Source organism: Cololabis saira, chromosome 12, assembly GCF_033807715.1.
Source record: "Cololabis saira isolate AMF1-May2022 chromosome 12, fColSai1.1, whole genome shotgun sequence".
Lineage (NCBI taxonomy): Eukaryota > Metazoa > Chordata > Actinopteri > Beloniformes > Belonidae > Cololabis > Cololabis saira.
In genome coordinates, this window is record NC_084598.1 from 20,421,235 (window position 1) to 20,439,353 (window position 18,119).

The 18,119-nt window shown below is 41.0% G+C and overlaps 1 protein-coding gene across 1 annotated transcript; it reads right to left on the minus strand.

Moving 5' to 3' along the window:
• Positions 1-1,333: 1,333 nt before the first annotated feature.
• Positions 1,334-3,014, minus strand: bhlhe23 (basic helix-loop-helix family, member e23). Its single transcript, XM_061734835.1, has one exon. The coding sequence runs from the start codon at positions 2,688-2,690 to the stop codon at positions 2,001-2,003; it is 690 nt and encodes a 229-aa protein (XP_061590819.1). The 5' UTR covers positions 2,691-3,014; the 3' UTR covers positions 1,334-2,000.
• Positions 3,015-18,119: the final 15,105 nt, after the last annotated feature.

Sequence of the window (18,119 nt, forward strand, 5' to 3'; positions counted from 1 at the left end):
CTCACATCATTGCCAGCGTTTGTCACATTTCATCCCTGCTCTCTTCGCTGTCTTATGGGCCCTCAGAGGAGGCATGTGTCGTCAGAGGGGCCAATTTAAGATGCCATGGGTGTCCCGTTGTTGTGACATGTATTTAAATTGTAAAAAAGAGACTGGAGTGAATCACTTAGTCAACTCATGACTTGCACAAACAGACTTGCCTAATGTAAATGCATGTGTTGTGTTTTGTAGCTCAGTTTAGAATGAAGACAAATATCAAATGAATTTGAACATGTCCACAAAGGCAGAGCATTTGCATGTGAGACTATAAATATGTTTTATTTTGGTTTAACTCTTCTAATTAAGTGCAAAATCTGAATTATTGTTGATCACAAAATATATCAATGACCAGCATATTCAACAATCTAATCAATGTTATATAAATTATTTTTTTAAATTGCTTGTGTGTAAATAGGTGTAAATAGGAAAACGTTATCTCTATTTGTTGTTAATTTGTTGCACCGAGCATCAGTGTTTTATAACAAGTAAAGATATACAAAAATAGAAAAAAAAATAGACCCAATATCACTATTACTCTCAACATTATTGTGAGTGGAGGTCGTCCAACTGTCATTTTCTGAGTAAAGGTGTTCGTTTTCGGATAAGAGAATATGTAAAAGTATAATACATGTCCGCTTCACGCACAAACTACAGTACAACTTGTGTGCCGTTTATTCTCTCTCAACACTCGCAGTCTAACCTGCAGAGGAAACGTGTCCCTGTAACGTTCACTGAATTAAGTCTTCTAAAGAGACAGGAGCAGAAATCGTGTTAATAGCTGTCCAGTGTAGAAAAAAAGCCGCCATGGAAGCCTGCAATCACCCAAATACCCAGAGACAGGTCGTAGGTGCCCCGGGCGGCGTTTGCGCCCTTCCCGTCAGCGCCACCGACCCCACTGCGTGGCAAACGGGCCCCACCAGCCCCAGCGAGCTCGTTTAGACCCATCTCCTCTTATCAGAGGCTGATCAGCTCCGAAAAGAAAGTTGCCGAAGCGCTGTTTTTTCTTTTTTTTTTTAGGACGAGTTCTAGGACGATGAGAACTGGCACACATTTTACCAGCTTGATACATACCTATTTGACTTTATTTTCTTACTTTTTTCATGACTATTTACATGAACTATATCATACTCGTAAGCAAAATATATGTGTTTGTTATATTTGTTCCTAAATGAGATCAATTACGTGATAATGACTCTCACTTTAAGTTGTCTTCCTTATGCATTGTGCGTTTTATATGAAGTGATTTTAAAGGTGTGAAATAGTTGTTGAAAGAGAGAGAAAAAAGAATTCCAGCATATACATGTTTTTTTTAATTATAAATACATACAAACAATATATGAAATCCATGTTGCAACACAACCAGAACGCTTCTTCAGTTAATAGGCTGCTGTAATGTCACCATACCACAACCAGGATTGAAGCAAGAGATTCTTCAAAGTTGTACAATACAATCATGTGAGATGTGCAATAAATAAAAACAAACACGTTGTATCAGAAAATATAACATCACATCAGAGTTTTTTTCTTTCCACATAGGATCATGGTCAGTCTTGAGAATCAAGTATAAATGTCAAGATTAGGTCGCAATTCTGGCATTTGTTTTTCGTGTTGTTACTGAATGTTGCATAGTTTACAAATGATAACAGAAGCTTCCCAAAATGTTGTCAAACTCATAATTTTGTCATGGCCTTTAGAGTCTTTAATGCACGAGTGCCACAGTAAAGGGAACGTCATCTTACAAGAAGGCCTAAAACAGTTCGTTTTCTATAGCGTTTTGTTAAATCTGGATGGAACCCTGCACTATGATTAATTAACCATACTGTAAGATTAATGCATTAGACTAAAATCATTTCCCACAGAATTATTGTTTAAAAAATAGCTAGAATGGGAGAGAGCGAGAGAGAGAGAGAGAGACTGACATGGGGTACAGGTAAAAGTTCAGGAAAGAGAGTTAAACCAAATCAAGGCTTATCGTTGCAGTGTTTGAAGAGACTCGACGGTGTCCCGGAATAAGTGGTGCACTTTTCGGCACAAGTGGCGAGCGCGGAACTGGAGAAGGGGTAGACGGCCGCCTGTCCGAACGGCGCCAGCGCGGCTGGGATGGGCGAAGTGATGCTCTGTCCCTGGTTCAGATACGCCACCAGCCGCCTCATCTCCTCCAGAGCCTGAGCCTGCATGAGGATATAGTTCTTGGCCAAGAGGAGAGTGGCTATTTTGGAGAGTTTTCTCACCGAGGGGCTGTGTGCGTAGGGGATAACGGCGCGCAGGCCGTCCAGGGCGTCGTTGAGGTCGTGCATCCTCCTCCTCTCCCGGGCGTTGATGCTGAGCCGCAGGGAGCGCTGCTCCTTGGTCTTCTTGGCCAGCGCGCCTCCGGGCTTGTCGTCCCCAAAAGAGGAGCCCCTCTTCCGGGACTCCAGCGAGTCGAAGCCGTCCTCGTCGTCGGTCGTGTGCTCACCTCCGCTCTCGTTGGACTTCTGGGTCTGTCCGGAGAGGAAGTCGTTGGCCGGCGTGAGCGGGTACCGGCCGGGGGGGCTGCAGCCGGCGCCGTGGCCGGCTCCGAACGCGAAGGCGGACTGGCCGTAGCGCTGCGTCAGGTCCAGCAGCGCGTCGTTGCTGATGGACTTCAGCAGGTTCTCTTCGCTGGCATTCATTTTTTTCTTCCAGAGCAATTAAGGTTCAGACCAGGAAAAGTCTTTCTTTCCCTTTTATCCAACCTTTTGCTTTGAGTTCCTTTTTTTCTGGGACTTCCTCTCACTCTTCTCGTCTGTAGTTGCTGTGACTCTTCAGGAAAGAGGCTGAGTGTGAAGCTGAGCCTCTACATGCGTTCACCTCCCCTGTACACTTGTGCTCCCCCTTGTTGCGCACATAGCCCACGTTCACCAACACTTCTCTAATTGTGCTCAGTGAGACCAGAGCGCTTGTATCCCCTTTGTGCAGTTAGTTTTCCTCTCGCTCGTCTTCTCTTGCCCTCCCTCGCCTTGGGCAGATTGTGACTGGAGCGCTGCCCTGCTCACAAGTATTATGGTGCGCGTTAAATCGACGCAGAGCCGTGTAGCCTACGGCGTAGGGTACGCGTCGCCGCGTACTTTACGCCGTAGGCTCTGCGTTGGTGTAACGCGGAACCATAAATCAGCCTTTAGTAGGAGCGCACGGCCCGCCGGGATTATCTGCCCGTCCAATCAGGGGGGCGTTTTAATTAACTCTGGGAGAGCGCGGGTTTGCTCGCTGTTACTACAATAAAGCGAAAACTGCAACCCAAACAGACAAGGAGCTCAGCAGCGTGTCATTCTTTTGTCCACTACACATAGCACATAGAGATACCAAATAGTTGTATTGTCATAAAATGTACAATCAGACGACCCCATGAGCTTAATCCTTAACTGTAGGTCAGGTCGGTCCAGAAAAAACAAAAACAAAAAAAAAAGAAAAAAAAAAAAGGACGCAACTCACCGATCGGAAGAAGTTCAGAAGCACCAGTTCTACTATTTCAGAATCTACAGCAAGAATTGGTTAAAGTTCAGTGCGGTCCAGGTTTCATTCTAGCTGTTGTAGATTTATGTTTGAATGTGTTCTTTATTTATTTTAAGGTATCTGGAAACTCATGGAAACGACAAGCGATGCGTGATCTGTATTATGCAATATGAACTTAATGTTGAAACATCAGCAAAGAAACATTATATATTGGTAAAAACACAGGTAACACAATTTTTTCAGGAGAAAATACTTAGGCTACCATGGTTCAGAAACAGGTGTCTTGACAGACAACGATGATGTAAGTTAAGAGAAGGCAAGAGTGTCACCTGGCGGCGATAGCCGAGCATTACACCATCTCGTGTCACGCTTTGATTCATGGTAGCACAAAAGCACGTGGGTGATAGACGCCAGAGTTTGCCACACCAGACAAGACCCCAGCTGCAGACAGTGCAAAGATGCCCTGGAGACAATCCAGCACATAGAGAATACATAGAGCAACACAACCAGGTAGGGATTATAGTGTCCAGGAACATCTGCATTGAGTAGCCTATGGGTTAAACGCCCCCAAGCCAAAGTGGGAGATACCTCTGCAGGTGGTGGAGAATGAAAGAGCAAAGATCATGTGGGACTTCCAGCTGATGGAACACGAAAAACTGGAACACGAAAAACTGGAGAAGTACCAAGGGTTGAAGATAAAGATCCGGAGGATGATGTGGGTCCGGCAGATCCCAGGAACAACATCAAAGAAAAGCCCAGTAAAATATTGCCCAGAACTCTCAAGCTCCCAAGCTTCAGGTAGAGGACCCACAGAGGAATGGGTGAGGATGGTGCACACACACACACACACACACACACACACACACACACACACACACACACACACACACACACACACACACACACACACACACACACACACACACGGAATATTCTTAATTAATGGTATAGTTGTGCACAATGTTTTAATAATGCCATGTGATCACATATTTTTATTGACTTAATACATTTATGTTTTTGTGAGTTAGCACTGTTGCCTCACAGCAAGAAGGTTCCTAGTTTGACTCATGGGCCCAGCGGGGGTCCTTCTGTGTGGAGTTTGCATGTGGGTTCCCTCCGGGTACTCCGGCTTCCTCCCACAGTCCAAAAACATGCACACTAGGTTAATTGATGAGTCTAAATTGCCCGTAGGTGTGAGTGTGAGTGTGCCTGGTTGTCTGTCTATATATATACGGCCCTGTGATAGACTGGAGACCTGTCCAGGGTGGACCCCTGCCGCTCACCTAGTGACCTGGGATAGGCTCCAGCAGACCACTGTGACACTGCAAAGGATAAAAACGGGTATAGAAAATGGAAGAATGGATGTTACTGTGGATTTTTCAGTGGTAATACAGTGGGGCAAAAAAGTATTTAGTCAGACACCAGTTGTGCAAGTTCTCCCACTTAAAAAGATAAGAGAGGCCTGTAATTTTCATCACAGGTATATCTCAACTATGAGAGACAGAATGAAAAAAAAAAAATCCAGAAAATCACATTGTCTGAGTTTTAAATAATTTATTTGCAAATTATAGTGGAAAATAAGTATTTGGTCAATAACAAAAGTTCATCTCAATACTTTGTTATATACGCTTTGTTGGCAATGACAGAGGTCAAATGTTTACTGTAAGTCTTCACAAGGTTTTCATACACTGCTGCTGGTATTTCGGCCCATTCCTCCATGCAGATCTCCTCTAGAGCAGTGATGTTTTGGGGCTGCCGCTGGGCAACACGGACTTCTCTATGGGGTTGAGATCTGGAGACTGGCTAGGCCAGTCCAGGACCTTGAAATGTTTCTTACGAAGCCACTTCTTCGTTGCCCGGGCGGTGTGTTTGGGATCATTGTAATGCTGAAAGACCCAGTCACGTTTAATTTTCAATGCCCTTGTTGATGGAAGGAGGTTTTCAGTCAAAATCTCACAACATGGCCCTATTCAATCTTTTCCTTACATGGATCAGTCGTCCTGGTCCCTTTGCAGCAAAACATCCCCAAAGCATGATGTTTCCACCCCCATGCTTCACAGTCGGTATGGTGTTTTTTGGATGCAACTCAGCTTTCTTTCTCCTCAAAACACAACAAGTTGTGTTTCTACCAAAAACTTGTATTTTGCTTTCATCTGACCATATAACATTCTCCCAATCCTCTTGTGCATCATCCAAATGCTCTCTAGCAAACTTCAGACGGGCCTGGACATGTACTGGCTTAAGCAGGGGGAACGTCTGGCCCTGCAGGATCTGAGTCCCTGGTGGCGTAGTGTGTTACTGATGGTTCCTTTGTTACTTTGGTCCCAGCTCTCTGCAGGTCATTCACTAGGTCCCCCCGTGTGGTTCTGGGATTTTTACTCACTGTTCTTGTGATCATTTTTACCCCACGGGGTGAGATCTTGCGTGGAGCCCCAGATGGAGCGAGATTATCAGTGGTCTTGTATGTCTTCCATTTTCTAATAATTGCTCCCACAGTTGATTTCTTCACACCAAGCTGCTTACCTATTGCAGATTCAGTCTTCCCAGCCTGGTGCAGGTCTACAATTGTGTTTCTTACGTCTTTTGACAGCTCTTTGGTCTTGGCCATAGTGGAGTTTGGAGTGTGACTGTTTGAGGTTGTGGACAGGTGTCTTTTATACTGATAACCAGTTAAAACAGGTGCCATTAATACAGGTAACAAGTGGAGGACAGAGGAGCCTCTTAAAGAAGAAGTTACAGGTCTGTGAAAGTCAGAAATCTTGCTTGTTTGTAGATGACCAAATACTTATTTTACTGAGGAACCAGTTTACCAATTTATTCAGTAAAAATCCTACAATCATGATTTCCTGGATTCTTTCCCCCCATTCTGTCTCTCATAGTTGAAGTGAACCCATGATGAAAATTAGAGGCCTCTCTCATCTTTTTAAGTGAGAGAACTTGCACAATTGGTGGCTGACTAAATACTTTTTTTTTTTTTTGCCCCACTGTATGATTAATCTATACAATCAGAAAATAGGAAAACATGACGCGAAAATAGTGATAGAGTGATGGTGACTATTCAGGAGAAAAGAAAAAAAGAATTACAAAAAAGAAGAGAATATGATTTACCTTGGAGTGAAACTACAGTCTTACTCCAGAACTTAGCTGCACTGTTCTACAGCACAAAATGTGGTTGTTTCTGACTAATATTTTTGGATATGGTAATATGTGGAAACTGTTAAATGCATGCATCTGCTTTTTAAAGTGGTAAGTTTTGCATTTCATGAAACCTTATGCTCCAAAGCTGTAAGATATTTTTTAAGGCCCAAAATATTTTACATGTACACGTTTTACTTTCAAACTATAACATGCCTATGTTTTTTTCATCACATGAAACTACTGACGGTCATGGCAGAAAAACTAGTTCATCAGCAATTTTGTTCAAGGGCTTTGCACTTTGCAATTCTGTTGTCAATCACTCACTATCATTATCGTGCTTGTGTGTCAGTAAATACATGCTGGCTTTGCACCACATTGCAGCCAAAATAAAACAGAATAATCTCAACATTTGTGTTCTTTTATTGTGACTGTATTCAGACACGTGGAGAAATGTACTATCTTAAATGTCCTTGTGAGACCCAGCTGGAAGAAACAGTTGATAAACAAACAAGAACAAGATGCAGTACTGCTTTACTTTAGCCAGTAGATGGCAGAAAAGTCCGTGAATTGAGGACATCTTTTCAAAAGAACAGTAGAGGTGATTTATAGTGATTCATATCCAATGATGTAAAGTTAATGGCCTTGAAGTTAATCTAATTACCAACTATTCCAAGGATACACATACATACAAAACCAACTTTGATGCTGATCAAGAAATATAGTGGACATGCAATGTTGGTTAAGTTTTACTTCCTAGTCCACTGAAATGAGTTCCCTCTGGTATCCAACTTAGAGCTTAGAGCACCAAATGCAGTCTGTCCTTTTTGTAAGCACAACGGAGAACTGAAAGCCTCTGATTCCAGGAGAAGAAAAGAAACATAAAGGAATCAGCACAGAAACTAATAACACACAATGCTTTTAAAGCCTGTGCTGCAGCTCTGAGTCGCCATGGCAACTGCAGTCTCAGCCTCCATGCAATTGCAGCACACAAAAGTCAGCTGTGATTTTGTGCTGAATGCAGGGCTTGCATTGCAGTAAGATTAAAGGCCCACCATGGGGCGTGAGAGTATTCCATATTGCTTTGAATTTAGTGGCAATCATAAATTGACACTAACATGCATGTGCGCTCAATCACAAAAGTGTAAATGAGCAGACATGTAGCCACAAGCACCCATGTAGCACATGTGCTGTGTCAGCTTTACAATGGCAGAATTACACGTGTCTGTTTGACTAATTGTATCATCCTAGTAAGGTATGAAAATACATAGTATAAGGATGTTTTAGCTGTCACCAAAGTGAAAGGTTACAGCAGGTCCTGATTATCACTATTGTGCTATATATGTGGAGCCCTGGCAAGGTCAACAAATGAGAGTTTTCTCATAAGGCTGTCTCTCATATCCTAATTTTCAGCCCTGATCCCTCCGTCTGACTCACTCCAGCTTTCTCGCTCTGTGTCGCTATCACACACAGACACACACGCATGCACACACATCAAAGAGCTGCTCTGAGTAAAGATGGAACAGGCTCCTTTGATCTCTCCCTGCCGACTCTGATTAATGTGTGGATTTACAGTGCAGACCTACAGGGACCTGGCAGCCTTGACACCCCTCTGCTGCATGGAATCTAGTTTTCTTTGCAAATAATTATAGCCGTTTATTTTATTCATTGCCCCAGTCATGATACTTTCAGTAAAGGCACCCAGGAAACAAGCCAAGCGCTCAAATTCACTCTGTCTTAGGCACCCATTTCCAAGTTTACAGAATCCTTCTGAAGTGACAACTTTCTCTTTACCTGCACAATCAGAAATATTTTACAAAGTTACTGCTGTGCACAGAATTTCTACCAACAGTTTCTTCCTAAAACTATACATGAGCTGTGTTAGCACGAGATAGCTGTGATCATTGTGATATAATACAGCCAGCCTCGGCAGACATTTGCTATTGTGGTACACGTTGGTGTTTGGTGGGAGGATTGTGGATGACGGCGGAGCAAATGTTGAAAAAATTCAGCACAGAGTATCAAAGGAAGTGTTTGCACAGCACACATTGTACTTTGTGCTTTGTGCATTGCCCATTGCACCCACGTTTCATCACAACTCGAGCCAAAATAAGTAAACAACACTCGAGTTTTTCCTTTACTGTTTTCCCCCAAATTCCCATCTTCACATCTCCTCTCTCACCGTTTCTCTTGCTCTCTCCATTTTGTCTTCCCTCACTGCAGAGCAAAGGAGATTTTTCACAGAGTGGAGGGATGGTAGAGATAGGCGGGGTCCCATGAATAATTGTTGAAGATATTTTTACTCTGACCCACTTTGCAGTCACTTACGTCCTGCTTAAAGGTGCTGCAGACTTGCTGTGTATCAATCCAACATATACTGCCTAAATATTACATTGTTGGTGCCACAGAAAGCACAAGTGGGTTTTTATAGTCTCACCTGCCAAGTACTTGAACACAGTTTCTAAACAACAAAAATGATAATAATGAAAATTTGAAAAGAATTTAAAAAAAAATCACAAAAAAAAACTGTCACTCGACAGCTTCATCAAAAGAAGGTTCTGTGTCAGCAAAAATGTTTTCTGAAAAGCAAAGTGTGGCCTTTAATCCTTTTAACGGTCTTGGCCTCAAACAACAAACTGTTTAAAGTACAGTTCTTTAGATGTAAAATAGAATTACCAAGTCATCAGAGTGAACTGAAAAGAGTATTTAGTACTAATAAGAAGTGTTGTATTGTCTAGATTATGGAACTGTGTCTAGATTAAGGAACTGAGCATCGTGTTCATGATACAAATACAAAATGTGTTTATGTATTTACTTATTTATGACTGAAATGATAGACAAAACAATTAAAGTAAAGGACAAACTGTCTAGTGACCAGAACTGGATTCTGCAGGCACCAGATCTGTGGTCTTATAGGCAAGGCAAGGCAAGTTTATTTATATAGCACAATTCAGCACAAGGTAATTCAAAGTGCTTTACATTGACATTAAAAGCGGCAAGACATAATTAGACAGTAAATAATAAATAAGATTGAATAAAATTATGAATAAGATGATAAGAAAAGAAGTAAAATAATAAAAAGCACAAGCTGTTAAAAATATGGGCACTAGAATACAGCAGGTAAGTATTTATTTTTAAGAGTACGCTTCAGTAAACAGTAATGTTTTTAGGCCTGATTTAAAGGAGCTGACAGTTGGAGCAGACCTCAGGTCTACAGGAAGTTTGTTCCACCGGTGAGGAGCAGAATAACTGAACGCTGCCTCACCTTGCTTGGTTCTGGTTCTTGGGACACACAACAAACCAGATCCAGATGAACCTCAGGGGTCTGGGAGCTTCATAGGAACTAACAGATCCAGCATGTATTTTGGTCCAAGACCATTCAGTGCTTTGTAGACCAGCAGTAAGATTTTAAACTCTATCCTTTGACTCACTGGAAGCCAGTGTAGTGATTTCATGACCGGTGTGATTTGGTCCAGTTTCCTGGTGTTTGTAAGGACTCTGGCGGCAGTGTTCTGGATCAGCTGCAGCTGACGATTGATTTCTTGTTCAGGCCTGTAAAGATGCCATTGCAATAATCCAACCTACTAAAAATGAATGCATGAATAAGTTTTTCCATGTCTTGTTTAGACAGAATCCCCTTAATTATAGCAATGATTTTTAGGTGGTACAACCAAAACTGCCATGTGGGTCTTCCCAAAACACTGGCATTTGGGCTCCAGTTTGGCAGAGGATACTGAGGTCTTAAACGGTAGCAGCTGACATGAAATCGGTTGAGTTTTGTGAAGGTGAATGATCTCGACAGCAAATGCACAGCTTCCATAAACGCTGAAGTTTACAACCAGACTCAGTGACCACCTCCACTGCATATAGGATGGTAAACCTTATCACACAGTGTCATGGTCAAAACACTTGGTTAAACATCCTCCTACTTTTAGATCGAGTGAGCAAATGCCTTTTCAGTGTTAAAAGAATGCATGTGCATGGCTATTTCCAGAAACTTGTTTAATATACAGATACTGGCTTCAAAACAGAATCTGTGCTATATAAATTGTTAATTGCTGGAGTTTGTTTGACTTTAAAACATTTGTTTGTGCCATTCAATATTAATATAAAGTCTGCATACTGATTCATGTATCTTTATTGTTTTCCTTTTCTTCTTCTTTTCACTTTTGTTGAGTGAAACATAAACAACATGGCACACATTTAAAATTTACATGAAAAGGCATAACAAGAAAAAAAAAATTGATTTCACATGTTATACATTCATCTTCATGCATACTGTTACATGCTGGGCTCTACAAAGCATTTACTGAGTGATGTTCATCCGTCTCTCCACACACACACTTTCATAGAGCATTTTGCGATCTGTACATACAGCATTTTCTCTTTTATACCAGCACATAGCAGGTATTATTTGCTGGTATCTACACACCTAGACCAAGTATAGATAGTGTCTTATAGTGATTCACAAATCGATCCATAACTCCTCTCCCTTGCCCTCTGTGTCTGTGGTTACACTAGAAGCACCAGCAGGTGTCTGCCTGCTGATTATAATCTGCATTTCTTAAAAGCATAGTAGTCTACTCTAATGCAGCTGTCTGACAGAATCAAAACAAAAAATTGAATTTGCTCACTTTAATGTGATTTTTAAAGTGGCTGAACAAAATGATTTAATCGCACTGTTAACCACACTTAAGTCAATGCTGCAACTCACTTTATGACGTTATCTCCTGTTGGTGTCAGTGCATATTATTTGCCTGCAAAATGCCAAACATGTAGCTGAAACCCTTGTTGAGGTTCTGTCAGCTTTTGTTCACGCTCATTTTGAGAACTAGGTTAAACGGGTCTCTCAAGTGACTCTTTAAGGATTTTTCACCACATGTTCTGTTTCCTGCCTGCCAAGTATAGTACATTATCTCATGTCAACTTTGACTTCCACAAGGTGAGTCTAATCTTTTTTTTGCAGTTTTAAACCAACATGTTTACAATAAAGGTATAAATTAAACATTTTGTTGTCTTCATGAATGGTAATTAGGCACAGCGGCAGCACAGTGGGTTGGTGGTTACCGTCACCAAACACCTAGAACAGGGGTCGGCAACCCGCGGCTCTAGAGCCGCATTTGGCTCTTTAGTGCTGCCCTAGTGGCTCCTGGAGCTTTTTCAAAAATGTTTGACCTTTTTTTTCCTTTTTTTCTTCTTTTTTCCTTTTTTCTTCCTTTTTCCTTTCCTTTTTGATCTCGACATTTAGAAATTTTGACTTTTTTCTCGACATTTCGACTTTTTTCTCGACATTTCGACATTTCTCTCAACATTTCGACATTTCTCTCAACATTTCCACTTTTTTCTCGACATTTCCACTTTTTTCTTGACATTTCCACTTTTTTCTTGACATTTTGACTATTTCCTCAACATTTCCACTTTTTTTCTAAACATTTCCACTTTTTTCTCGACATTTTGACTTTTTTCTCAACATTTCTCCTTTCGCCATTTGCCTTCATTCTAAGGCTTATACAAGACTTTTCATTCTTTGCGGCTCCAGACATATTTGTTTTTTTGTGTTTTTGCTCCAATATGGCTCTTTCAACATGTTGGGTTGCAGACCCCTGACCTAGAAGGTTTCTGATTCCAATCCTGGCTGGGGTCTTTCTGTACGGAGTTTACATATTCTCCTCACTCTCGCATGGGTTTTTTACGGGTGCTCCAGTTTCCTCCCACAGTTCAACAAACACATACTCCACCTTATCTACTGTAAGTTGAGATTCACATTTGATAGTCTCTTTTGTATGTGTGGAAAGCTTCACAAAAATAATTTGCCCATAGAAGTGATAGTGTGTTGTTGGTGGACTGGTGACTTGTGCTAGGCATGCCCTGCCCTTGACCTGAAGAGAGCTGCAGTCGTCTCAGCGGATCCCGGTGGCCCGTGGGTAGGGGTAGCCTACCTATTATGATGTTTCTCAGCAAATTATATTTCAATTTTGAAGTTCATGGTGAAAGAGAAGGAATATAATGTGACAAGTATGCAGTATAAAATGAAAATGGCCACACTTATGGATAAGCTTCCTGCAATAGGTTTTGTGGGTCCAGGTGGGTTGAGAGGTTTAGGTTGATTTTCATTGCAATTAAGGAGGGAGTATATTAAGTAAGTTTAAAAAAAAACAAAAAGACAAACAAACGTACCCTCACATCACTAACATCTTTGAAAACTGAAAAGGTTGTTCTTTATTCCCTTGAGGTTGTAATTTATACTAATACTGACGCAGATTGAAGAGCTGTTGAACTGATAATTTTTTTAATTGATTTGCAAAGTTTTAGAACATCTCTAACACAAAGACCGATACCTTAAAGTCCATTTTGATTCAAAACCAAGATAATTTCAACTTGAGAAAAAGAAAAAAACTGCCTTGCATAGAGAATATGAGCAAAACAGAGGACTCTGTGTCAGCATCCCTGATTGTGAGGCCTCTGACAACACATCCATATAGGCAAATGTTTCATTTTGCTGTCAACATCAACAGTGACCTTATACGTCATTGTTCCTGCTGGAGGTCAGTGTCGAAATTTCTGCAAACCTGCTTTCAAAACGTTGTCACAGAGACAAATACATGTGAGGAGATAGAAAATAGCAGTCTTCATAGTGTAATGCAGAGAGAGATGACAAACTAAAATAACTGTTTGCTAAATTGAATGTCAGCTATTGTTAGCTGGCATGTCAAAGTCACATATGTTAATTGATTATAAACTAAAAACAGATGTGGGTGAACATGGCTGTCTGCGATGGACTGGAAACTAATCTGTGGTGTTTCTGAACCAGTATCAGGTGTGATCCAGCCCCTGTGGCACTCGAAAGGAAGAAGATGACTTAGACACGGATGACTGAGTGTATGTTAGATTTTAGCTGTCATAGAATAGATCGAATAAATAGTTCTTAAGAAAATAAAGTTATTTTAGCATCATTATTTTTCTTCTTCTGCGCAGTTGCCTGTTTTCAGTGTTAATGTTGATAACACTTCCAGTGTTTTGTGGTTGTGTTGTATGTTCAAGATCCTTAAAACTGAAACAATATTTAGAGCATTTTTTTTTTTTTTTTTTTACAATTTGAGGGATATCACTCTATATGCCACTTATATTTGTGGGCTCGGCATTTAATGAAAAATGACTTGGTTTAGCTGTGGTCAGGTAGTTAGTCACCTTAGTCAGGGAGATCCAGCGAATCTCCAAGACCTGGTGATAACAGTGGGCTTGATTTACTTTATGTCTGCTCCCATGGCATAGATCTTCCGTGTTGAAGATAATTTGTCATTATATAAAATGAAAAAAAAAAAAAAAAAGATTGTAAAATGTTGAAAATGTAAAACCAGTAGCGGCTAAAGAGAAGTGGGAGTGTGGTAATTTTCCTCAGCTAATTTATAGCTAGAAAGCCAAACACATTAAAAGATAAATTATTAAAAAAAAAATTCTAAATGCTAAAAACTAATGTAAATCTAGAATATTCTCAATTTGGCTAGATAGTAGGGGTGTAACGGTATTTTTTATTCGCGTTGTATTGTATTGTATTTGGGTGTCATGTTCAGTGCACACAGTCACACGAGGAATACGTCTGAGTGAGTATTTTTTTTAAAAGTCCTCACGTCAATCCAGGTGGCAGTGACGAGCCTGAAAGCTGCCAGCAATTTATCCCTGCTGTTCATAAGCAGCCCCGTGACATGAAAACAGACAGGGTCAGCAAAATCACAGAAGCAATTGCCAGTATGGAAATATTGTGTGTGTGTATATAATATCCACACACAAAAACACACACATACAGTCTGTTCAAAATAAAGTAAAAGAAGCTAGTCTTACATATGGCTTACTTTTTGTTGTTTTTTTTCCCGTTGTACCGTGTCCGTACCGAACCATGACCCCCATACCGAGGTACGTAACGAACCATGACTTGCGTGTACCGTTACACCCCCACTAGATATACAAGCCCCGCCGAAGTTGACCACAAGTCTGCAGCAATACCTGCACAGTTGCTAATATTACCCCTTATAGGCTACTTGAGGATTAATTAATGGTGTCTTTCCTAGATAAAGCAGTGACTACTTTCTCTTTTTAAAAAAAGTTTTGGGCAAACATTACGTGGTGTTTGCAAAGAAAGAAAGCAAGAGGGTTCCTGGTTCAAATTCCAGCAGGAATGCGTGTGTGGTTTTTCTATAGGCGCTCAAGCTTTCTCCAATAGCCAAAAACATGTTTGCCAAGTTAAGTGGTGATTCTAAATTACCCAGAGGACCAACGGTGCGTCCGAAATGCCATACTAAACAGTATATACTAAAAAGTATACTAAAGTTCGGCACACCTTTGAGTAAATATCAGTAGTATGCATTAATTCGGACGTACTATTAAGAGCGCACACGTCACTTCCTGCCGTTGGGAGGAAGTGACGTGTCACAGCAGCAGCTCAGCGCACCGCTCCGCTACTTCCCGTTTATTCTGGCCGAAACAAGATGACATTATATAATATTATTATATACGAATATTATAATATTAATAGTATATAATAATATTATTATACTTAATATTATACTTACGACATATACGTATCACTTGGCAACCAAACACCGCTGCATTGCATTGTGGGAAGTTTCTGGTGAGCTAGTGTCCATCAATCCACACTAATACATTTCTCCAGAATGAGTATGGATAGAGCATAATATTGAGTACGTTCTAATGTTTCGAACGCACTAAAAAATCTTGCATACTCATTTTGCATACTCATTAGGGTGGAAGTATGCAATTTTGGACGCAGCCCAAGTGTGAGTTTGTGAGCGGTTGCTATGTGGCCCTGGACTGGTGACTTGTCCAGAGTTTACACCTGCCTTTGAAGAGAACTACATTTTCTAAATTTAGCGTATGTATACTGTATATACAGAGGGCTGATTTTAGGGGAGCAATCTATTTTAATGTTGTTGAATCAAAATATATACAGTGCTTCTGTATGTAAAGGGAGTCATAATCTTCTACTCTTAAATCCTTTGCAATTAATCTATATTCTTTTTCATTTTTTTGCTGCCCATGGTGGCCTGGCAATGGTCTAGAGCAGTGTTTCCCAACCCTGGTCCTCAAGGCCCACTGTCCTGCATGTTTTAGATGTTACCCTGCTTCAGCACACCGTGATACAAGTGGCTGTGTCATCAACAGAATTGTGCAGACCTTGATGACAAGCTAATTAGGACCATTAATTAGAATCAAGAGTGATGATGAAGGGAAACATCTAAACATGCAGGACAGTGGGCCTTGAGGACCAGGGTTGGGAAACACTGGTCTAGAGTGTAACCCTCTGGCAGACCGCCGTGACATTACATGGGAATGAAAGATGGATTGATGTTTGTAGGCTAGACTCAGTGTCAAAATTGAAATAATCCTATGAAAGAGAAGGAGGAAAAAATTAAGGTTTAACCTTTTACAGGATTTTCTTTATATCCTCATTTCATTGCATGATATAGCCTCATTTATTTTCTGGAAATATTTAGAAATGTCCACGTTGTCATGGATCCCATGACGACTGCGATCCACGACAAATTAAGAGACAGAAACCATGGCTTGAATGTTATGATTCATGGCACATCTCTGGGTGAAAAGTCTGCAAACATGATACATTCTTTTTAACACCAGTGGTTTGTTAATTATAAAATGCTGAGTTGAGCTCAGCATTGAAGTCAAAATTCTTTTTGTGAAGCTTTCAACACATACAAAAGAGACTATCAAATGTGAACTCTTCTCACAACTGGCTGAAAAAAAGCATTTTGTTGCCAATCAGATTTCAAGTCTACGAATGCTGAAAGTTGCAGAGCAGTCTTATGATCACAGGAGAAGCAGTCATTTTCTTCCCATAGCTTCCTCCCACTGCATCTTTATCTTATTCTCTTTCTTCTTCCTCAATGTCATTCTTCATCTCTGTAATGATTTTATGACAGTTGTTTGCTCAGAGGTTTTTGAATATAGATAACAATGCACAAAAATATTAAAAAAAGGGAGAACATGCTATGAATGCAAAACTGCCCTGAGTTTTACTTTTTGTAAATTTAGAGATCTGACAGGTCCACAACAATTTCCACCTCAGTGCTTATCTTGTCTTGCTTATGTTTCTCTTTTTCCAACTCTGCTGTATTTTTTCCCTTTGTCTCTGAGTGTGTCTGAGAGATTCTTTCTCTGACTTAATCTCACATGTATGCCCCCCCTCCACTGCCACGCTCCCCCCATATTTCACAATGTGAAAAGTCACTCTGAGTTTTCCTTCTAGGGTTTTTGTGGACAGGAAGTCCATATTTAATGAAGTGACTCTCTTGTTAAAATGCTTTTAAGTGCTCCTGTGCAGGGCTTCAGGCTGGAGAGGAGGGAAGGAGGTGGGGGCTGAGGCTTTTATTTATTCATTGGGCGGTTCAGTGCCTCGATCTGCTTCGGTTCTGCGAAGAAGGGAGAGGATAAGAGGAATGAATCCCCCTACCCAGAATACCACACACACACACACACACACACACACACACACACACACACACACACACACACACACACACACACACACACACACACACACACTCACCCTTCCTCCCTCACTGGCCATGTTCCCTCCCTCGGGGGACACCCCTGTGTCAGTCCATATTAACATCCATCAGAGCATGGTGCACTGGAGAGGGGATGAGCCTCTGTCCCACTGAGTCGCACAAACATGCATGAATGCATGTAAGCTCACGCAAACTCATGCACAACCTCATACATAATGTGCACAGCAAGTGCATGCACAGGCACATGTACAGAGTGACAGAAATAGCCAGAGTCACCCTATCCATCTATTTACTTTGGCCACTTCAATTTGGGGCGGGGTGGGGGTTGTATACTACACCCCAAATAAGACTTGTTATTTGAGTTACATAAATACAGTTTCTCTTACTTGAGCAGCAGACGCATTTGAACAAGTTTGAACGAGCATTTGAAGACTGTTGGGGAAACAGACGAAGGGGATAGAAGTCAGAAGAGAAGAAAAAGTTTCTTTGAGTGAAGATTGAGACAGCCTGAAACTTCACACAAAAAGAAGAGGAATCAGCGCAGTGCACTGTCTGCTCCCTCGTTATCTCTTTTGCTTGCAGAAGGGGAGGGGAGCTTAGACTCAGGCTAGATGAGAGAGGCATATCATTAACCGAGAGTGTTTCTACAACAAAGTGCAAGCTCCATCAAATCACACTCATTTCCACACATACTAGTGTCATTATTATACGCTGAACCACCATGTGAAAAAAAGAAAAAAAAGACAAGCTCTTTTTTTGTCAGCAGCCCTTATAGAAATTACTTTTTTATTTTTCTCTCACACGTTTGATCATTTATGAGAATCTAAAACTCAGAACTAAAACTGGATGTTTGTTAAGGCTTGATTAATGTGTGTGTCAGAGTGCGTTCGTGGGTGTGGCTGTAGTGTGTGTGTGTATTGTTGGAGGGCTTCA

Coding starts and splice junctions, on each gene's coding strand:
- bhlhe23 (XM_061734835.1), bottom strand. CDS start 2,690: ATGAATGCCAGCGAAGAGAACCTGCTGAAGTCCATCAGCAACGACGCG.